General features: G+C 38.4%; 1 protein-coding gene across 2 annotated transcripts in view; it reads left to right on the top strand.

Moving 5' to 3' along the window:
• Window positions 1-3,631: 3,631 nt before the first annotated feature.
• Window positions 3,632-8,699, top strand: part of LOC121731713 (CD63 antigen-like) — a 29,000-nt gene continuing 23,932 nt past the window's right edge. For both annotated transcript variants that reach the window (XM_042121299.1, XM_042121297.1), the window contains exon 1: window positions 3,632-3,817. In XM_042121299.1, coding sequence (XP_041977233.1) covers window positions 3,758-3,817 — 60 coding nt within the window. In that variant the 5' untranslated portion in view covers window positions 3,632-3,757. The remainder of the gene's footprint in view (window positions 3,818-8,699) is intronic.

The following is an 8,699-nucleotide window of genomic DNA, read 5'->3' as shown; positions in this document are numbered from 1 at the left end:
AAATTTAGATATTTTCAAAACTTAATACTTATTTTAAGACATTTTAGTTAATTTTTAGTGAGTGCAGCAGGGACAGTAATAATTAATACAGTTAAAGGATGTAGCTATTGTAATAAAATTACTAATAAGCTTCATATAGCTATTGTAATATTAAGCTATATATGGGGTGTAACAAAACTAAAAGAAGCTTTAGACCAGCTATCCCCAACCCGCGGCCCGCAGCCCGTAAGCGGCCCGCCGCGCCCGCCGCGCGGGACTTTATTTGTGGGCTGTGGCCCGCGTGATGTCAAACCATTTTGAAATTCACGCCCACCGGCAAAATAATGTGAGGACATATTCTATCAATCGTGAAAGTCATGAATATTTTATTCACTTGTAAATCGTTAATTTTGAAGTACGTTATTTTTTAAACCTAAAAATTTTTGTTGCGGCCCGCGACACCAAGACCAAAACACGTTTTAGCCCGCATGAAGAAAAAGGTTGTGGTCCACTGCTTTAGACCTTAGGGCTTAAGGGTGTGTATTCGATTAATTCCTAATCCCTTTTAGAGCTTTAAGAGCAAGATTACACCAACCGAGTAGAGTGACGAGACTGTGGCGAGACAGTGCTTTTCGCTAATTTTATAGGCCGAGAGCACTGTCTCGCAGGCAGGGCTCAGGCCCTAAACAAAAAGGTGTAAACTTATAGATCATGGATATTTTTGTGTAAAATTGATCCCACCAAAAACATACCTGTTAAAATGAGGCCAAGTTCCTATCGGCGAATTTTTGACCTAAAAAAAAGTTGAAATCCAATCCTATGCTAAGTTGAGATGCACTTCATCGATCGTAATCATCTTCATCAACAGCCTGATCCATAATATTTCTAATTTGATTTTTTTTTTAATTACATATCTTATTAAGGGCGGGCTGCCAAATTTTGCTGTGTTTTCTTATACCGGACGACGGTTGACTTAAATGAAATTGAGATTTATTTAATCATTGTATACAGTGTGTTTATGTAAACACCGTTATCCTTGAAACCATCAAATGAGACCGTCAAAATGAGCAACTTTTTCTATGAGAACAATGCTTTTTTTAGGCCAAAAATTAGCCGATAGGAACTTGGGCTAAAATTTTAACAGGTAGTTATGTGGGATTTCAATACCTTTTTTTTTTTAAGAAATCATACTTATTTTTTTTCTTTTTATGCCACGCCCGATATAAACAAAAATTTGATAGATGGCGCTAGTGGTATTTGTTAAACTATTAATAGAAGCCAAATTTGTAAGTAAACAGTATTTATTTAATAAGCTATACAGTGTGCTTTATACATGACAATATTTTATGCCCCCTCTCTCCTCCTCCCACGCTCCTCATCGTTTATCTAAATTTCGTAGATGAGCCGGCTCACGCTTGACTGATTTCTTAAATTTCCACAATTTCTTAACCTATCAACTCCCAAGCGGCACCTTGGTGCCGCATAATAATTGAAAATCTATTGTGTCTGGAATTCCCACGATCGAGGTATTCATTTTTAGGGTTCCGTAGCCAAATGGCAAAAAACGGAACCCTTATAGACTTGTCATGTCTGTCTGTCCGTCCGTAGGTAAATCTGGTAAGTAGTGTAGTCCGTGAACCGCATTAAGATTTTGATACAAAAATGGAAAAATTATTAAAATTTTTAGGGGTCCAACATAGGTACAACTGTAACAAATTTTTTTTTCATCTAACCTATGCGTGTGGGGTATCTATGGATAGATCTTCAAAAATCATATTGAGGTTTCTATAATATATTTTTTTTCTAACCAGAATAGTTTTCGAGAGAGACTCTTCCAAAGTGGGAAAATGTGTCCCCCCCCCTCTAACTCCTAAAGTAGGGGCATGATAAGTCTAAAAAAAATATATGATGTACATTACTATAAAAACTACCAACTAAAATTGGTTCGAACGAGATCTAGCAAGTAGTTTTTTTTTTTATACGTAATAAATGGTTACCCTAAATTCTACTTTCATTAAATCAACTGAAATATAAAAATAAATCAAAAACCTTTTAATTTTATAAAAATAAACCTTATTGCTGCTGCGGAACCCTTCATGGGCGAATCAAACTCGCACTTGGCCGGTTTTTTGTTAATCTACATACATAATATAATATAACACACGACCTGTGTGCCAAACTTAATGCTAGGACAATTGAAAGTGGCCTCTGAAGTTCGTAGATAAACCGACTCACGCTTGACCGATTTCTTAAATTTCTCAATTTTTTGCTAATCTACATACCTATAATAACACACGACCTGTGTGCCAAATTTCATAATGCTAGGACAATTGGAAGTGGCCTAGAGGTTTTGATTGAGTGAGTGCCAAAATTAGCTATTTTTACAGGGACATATATTTTTAGGATCTACCGAAGCTATACCTATGAAATTGGGTATACTGCTAAAGTACTATTAAATGATTACGTAGGTTTAATTTTATGATTGTACTAGTAGTAGACACTGAGCTACAGGGGGGTCAAAAGTGCGTCGAAACGGTTCGTGTATAGTGCACGGCATGCGCGCGGCCTGCTGGAACTTGGTCTGCACCGTCAGCGCACTTCCGTGCGCTTTGATACAGTTTACTACCATGATAGTTACAACTTTACATTTTGAAATAAAAGTTAAATTAATATAACACATCGATGGCAATGAATCTCGAAAGTTGTGATGCAGAGGTACGAAATATCCGGCGCCAGTGGACCAATGCAGCTTGCACGGTTATTGCCGTTTTTCTTATCTGCAGCGTCATGGGTAGGTCTAGGTACTGTATGTGCCATGCGGTATCCCTGAATGAATGAAGTTACGCCGTTAACTGTTAAAGTTGCGTGAAGGTAGGGTATCCTGTATACCCTACCTTCACGCAACAAAAATAAGTGATAATACTTTAGGGTGTGTACGTGTTCCTTAAGTAAAGTTCTCTGTGAAAGTAGCAGAGCTGAAAGACCAACATTTTTTTTTTCATTTTTTTTGGGGAAACTCGTGACGCTCGGGCCCTTGACCCATACAAAAGTGAAAAAAAATTTCGTCTTTCAGCGCTGCTACTTTCACAGTGAATTCTCTTTAAGGAACACGCACACACACTAAAGTATTATCACTACTTTTTGTTACACACTGTATAATGGTATTTTATTTTTAAATAAATTAAGTACCACAATTTACACACCAAATTATTTAGCAGTTTCTGATAGGATGGTAAGTCGTCAGGGGCGAGAACAGTCACGAAATTGCGTTCGAAGGCCGAAGCTCTAACAAAAATGTCCTAAGGTGAAAAAAAAGTACATACTGTACTTATTATACTTACATAATATAATATTATACGCTTCGATCACTATACGAGAAAAACATACGACTTACGAGGCAGTAAGTTATACAATCTTAAGAATCAAAGGATAAACTCATTATAGTCAAGGATCTCTAGAATTCTTGAAGAATTTTTGTCTGATACCATCAACAGTCAACATCGAGATGAATTAGACAAGGACGGCACGACACATCTCGTCCGAACCTCGACAGGAGCAAAGGAGAGGGCAGATACTTGAATGAGGGGTTACGGCGTGAGTCGGCGGGCGCGGGGCGCGGGAGGGGCGAACGTCGCCATCGCGATTCCTCGTTTATTTTTATTAGTCGTTTTCGTCCCTCCGTCAGTGAAAGGCTGTGTCGCTGTAACCGAATCGTACAAATTATACCGCGAGTGACCTCAGCTTGTGTTGTGTGTGACTTTATCGCTGTGCATTCAAAATGGGGTGTGGAACGAGTTTTGTGAAATATGTGCTGTTTTTCTTCAACCTGGTTGTCGCGGTGAGTTGTAATAAGGGCGGGAGAACCGGTTTTGTTATGATTCGACAGACTGTGATCAGCCAAGAGTGAAACCCATGGTTATGTGGCTCCACAAGTCACAACCATGGGAATAGCCAGTCTCCGGCAATTAACGACGCCCGAAACAAAAAACACAACCTTGTTTGATATACTTAGTTCTTAGAACGTTGTTTCTCGCAGTACGGTATTTGAAATTTTAAATCTCGTAACTCGTTATCATAGCGCGTTTATTTAATAGGTACGATATTTTTTAGCTTTTTAATTTTTGTTATAAGTTTAAGCACGTGTCTTTATAGTTGTTACTTCCTAAATCGTAGCGTAAGATTCCTAGGGTTTTTATAATAATATAATAAGGTGTTGCATTTAAGCAGTTTAATTATTAAAGTTTAAAAATGCTTTAAACCAGCTCTACCACGTGCTAATCTGTGGCTGACCGCTGAAGGCACTTTAGGAAAAAAAACCGGCCAAGCTTTCCGTTACAAAATAAAATTAACATTCGGACTCCCACACCGATTTCGGTGACAGGTAGGCGTTCTATTGAAAACAAGCCAGCTACGCAGAAGTAATTAGTATAGTGCCTAAGTGTGTGCAACAATACTTTCTAGTCCTTTTCCTTTGATAACCCAGTGGGACAGAAATGGACACGCCCGAGAGATCCGACGTAGCACCGACATTTTAAATACCCATCCACAATTCCACTCATGGATCACTCCTCTTGTCAGACTGTTTGGGAATCGAACCCACGAATTCCACGAACTACCCACCATGATATGACAAAGGTTTTTCCAAACTGTCTGACTCAGAAATATCAAATAAGCAGCTGTACTATTATTTATATTTATGACGTGATTATGTGATAGGGCAATGTGTGGATGTCTCTAGAGTCTGGTACGCTACATAAATACATCTGTCACCGTCAGCAGTCACCACTCTAGAGTTTGAGTAGTAAAATTTCTCCCACATCCATGACAGATCCTTTTGAACCTTATCACAAAGAAAGTAAAGTCAAAAAGTGGTAATATCACTTCCACAATACCCTTGTCTGTAAGGGTCCCCGCAGATATATAATACAAGAGCGCTTTAGTGATGGGAATACCCGTACGCCCGGAATAGATTCGAAATTCGCTCTTGTGACGTCACAGTAGGTATGAAAAAAGTGACACGCTCGTGTTCATATAAATTGTAGCGACATGGCGCTTCTATCTTGATCTGTTTTCCACACTGTGCACTTTCATCTTCAATTTTCGTCATCAACTTTCATATTGGCGCATTCAATAATTGAATGCGTCAAGGAACGCAACGCCAATATTGTCATTTTTGAAGTTTTGGATACGGTCAGAGGGCATGCGTCGCGGGCGTGCCTCGTGTTCGCTGTTGACTATGCTATAACGCATGCCCTTGACGAACAAAAAAAGGCACAGTGTGGACAAAGCTATTAGCTATGTCCACACGCAACGCCAACTGTCATGTCACTGACATTTAATAACAAAGCGAAAGTTTTGGATACGGTCAGAGGGCATGCGTCACGTTCGCTGTTGACTGCGCTATACGTTATAACGCATGCCCTTGACGAACAGAAAAAGGCACAGTGTGGACAAAGCTAATAGGTGTATATATTAGGTAGTTAAGCTTAGTCCTATTAGCTGCTTGAATAATGGTTATTCTTTAGCAATGAGTGCGACCATGATTCAGGCGTGAAGTGACATCATACCTACTTGTTTGCATTATTTTATGGGTAATGTTACTTTTCGCACTGTACTAGGTATGTTCGGAGTTATTTTACCTTGCCGCCTCGCCTCTACAAAATATAGTCCTTTAATTTTTTCATCGACTTCCAAAACGAGGAGGCTCTATCAGGACCCGATCTAGCCATTTAGCCGCTCCAGGCAAAGATCATTTTTGCCGCCCTTTACATATACAGGAAACATATTTGTTGGGGGAAAATGGGAGGAACATTTAAGTAAAAGACTCAAATATTTCCACTAGCAAACTTAAGGTAGGTTACCTGGTAAAATTCTGAATTCTCAAACTTAAGTGGTGGATGGCTAGGTTGGAAGATAGGAATAAGTCAATTTCGCCGCCCCTCATTTTTGCCGCTCTAGGCAAATGCCCGGCTCGCCCCCCCTTAGATCGGGCCCTGGGCTCTATTTTTTAATGAAATAAGGGGGCAAACTAGCAAACGGGTCACCTGATGGAAAGCAACTACCGTCGCCCATGGACACTCGCAACATCAGAAGAGCTGCGGGTGCGTTGCCGGCCTTTTAAGAGGGAATACGCTCTTTTCTTGAAGGTTTGCATTGCAGGTCGTATAGGTCCGGAAATACTGTTGGTGACAGTTCGTTCCACAGACTATATATATTTGGCTGTATTATGTATACCGTATATTATTTTTTGGTATTACATTGTACAGTATATTATTGATTACGGTATTTGACGTGTAACCAGAGGTTGCTTGCCATCTCGCTGGTCGAGTGGAAATCGTACATTTCAATCCCAATTCCCATATAAAAACTCATAAGAAAGAGAGTCCTTTCCCAGAAGAATATGTGTTTTTATATCAAACTTTGACATCTAAATCGATACAGCGCTCATAACGTGGAGCATAAAGACAAAATATTTTTGTATTTATTTGTAATGCTCCAAGTTCCAACTCCCAAGCGGTCACATTCGACCGCGATAACAATAGATTTCGACGAATTCACGATCGAGGGATGTAACATATTATTAGTTATTACATATTATTAGTATGGATCATGGATGCTATAACAAAGCTCAAAGGTAGATGTACACTTTTAAATACCCACTGCGTTGTATTCGCTACCAAGAATCCTTCTTGTGGTCATATTTCAGCGAATTTTAATTTTTTTACAACGAACACTTGTGCATACTGCATAGTAGCGCCCACATTGATTACAACTTACAAGAATAGTACGAATTACTTACGTTTTCTTCGTAATAATGTCTAGGTTAAATACTTCACTGCATTGCATTTAGCTACAAAACTGAACGAGTTCACTTAGATAATAAGAAAGCTTTAATTTCATAAAAGTCTTGAATTACCTAAGACCTAAGTATTAAGTAGGTTAACTCGTGTTACGTGTACACACTTAATTAACAAGTAAGTTTCTTATTCCATGATTTTTAGGCCAAAATAAATATTAGCCCTACCTAATTCTTTGTCAAAATTTAGTCGTATAACACATTGTGGTGTTATGGGTCTGATCAATCAAGTTGCGTGACAAGCGTCCCTTAGCCCTTCCATTGGCGCCCTAAAACTGGTCAACAGGTGTGTTTCATTGAATAATTAATGATACGGAACTACGGGCCGTGGTTATTTCCTCGAATATCATTTTTCCCTTATGTACATTTTTGACACGTTATTGAGTATGTGATTTTCCCCGGGGTATTGATCGTGCATTATTCGGATTTCGGACAAAGATGTTATCGTACTTTTAAAAACGACAGCTGGAACCGAATTCGCGAACCCCAAAACTTCTGTTTCAAAGCTTCAGAGACTTCATTCGTCAAGGGGTTGTCGGGTCAATTTTAAAATTGATCAAAGACTCGAGTTATAAGAATTGGGCCCCTGGACCTAGTTATTCATCAAATTATTCTACCTGTTGTATGTTGCACAGAACAAGAAATAAAGTGTTCGTATTGTTTTATCATGAGAAAGACATCCGAACCTAGCTGAGGATCTAGAGTCTAGACTCTAGCTAGAGGATAATGATGGTGATTGCATACTGTTCAAAATCAACCCTTCGCCTATTATCTACTCTGTGCCTTCGCTCATCGCTGGCACGTGAGAACCAGTGAGTAGTAGAGGAGTGATTCAACATGCGTAGCGTATTTTACGCCGTGAAATAATTTTATCGCTACTGCTTTGTCACAAACAAAGTGATCTTATTTTTACATTTTTTTATTACATGAGGCCAGTCACGAGTCACGATCCGATTTAAAAGATTGTAAAATAAATCGGTAATGAGTAATGACGATAAAGGGAGGAGCATTTAGAAATAGATCATATTGGCATAATATTATTATATATAATGTAGTAGAAATTACACATCGGAATAATAATTAATAATTATAGTGCTAAAATATATTAAATATATATAGAGGTTACATATATACATTTACGACTTCAAAATACATTAAAATATACATTATACAATCACGTGATAACAATAAAAGTACAAAAACCAATCGTTCTGTGTGCACCATGATTCATGGAGCATTGCACGTCACGCTGGCTTACCCAACGATAAAGGAGCTGGTAAAAACCATTATTTTACTTACTTGTACAATGTACATGCCTAAACATCGACATAATATCAATGCGTAGAATTTGATAAACAAAATTTTATTTTGATGACCTCCTATGACTTAAGTAACCCGCGACTTGTGAATGTGATAAATCAATATACGCCCACAAATCTTACGAATTGAAAAGTAAAAGTTTTGCAGTTATACAACAGACTAAATAGATGGGATGGACTTCCTACATTGAATATAGAAATCGCAAGTGAAACAGCGAATGCAGATTTCCGTTTGGCATCGCGATTTGTTAATGATCAAGTTTTTGATTGAGCTCACTGCTCATCATCTTCAATAACTTAATTTTTTTACGCGTAGGCTATCCTGCAATGGAAAAAGTTGAAAAGGACTATAAAATTAGAGGTAATTACAGGACTTTTTAGTTGTATTTTGTGGTGTGGTAAGATCGGATGAGGAAAGAGTGATGGCACAAAGAATGCAACAGCTTCTTGCTCTTAGGCCCCTCTGCTCTTAGGCCAAAAATCGTTTGCCTCCTGCTGTGGGCCGCAAAGGTTGCTTGAAAGAAAAAATATGGAACTTTATACAA

This window comes from Aricia agestis, chromosome 11 (assembly GCF_905147365.1).
Source record: "Aricia agestis chromosome 11, ilAriAges1.1, whole genome shotgun sequence".
Lineage (NCBI taxonomy): Eukaryota > Metazoa > Arthropoda > Insecta > Lepidoptera > Lycaenidae > Aricia > Aricia agestis.
Note: the sequence above shows the minus strand (reverse complement) of the source record. Positions and strands in the feature narration are given on the sequence as shown.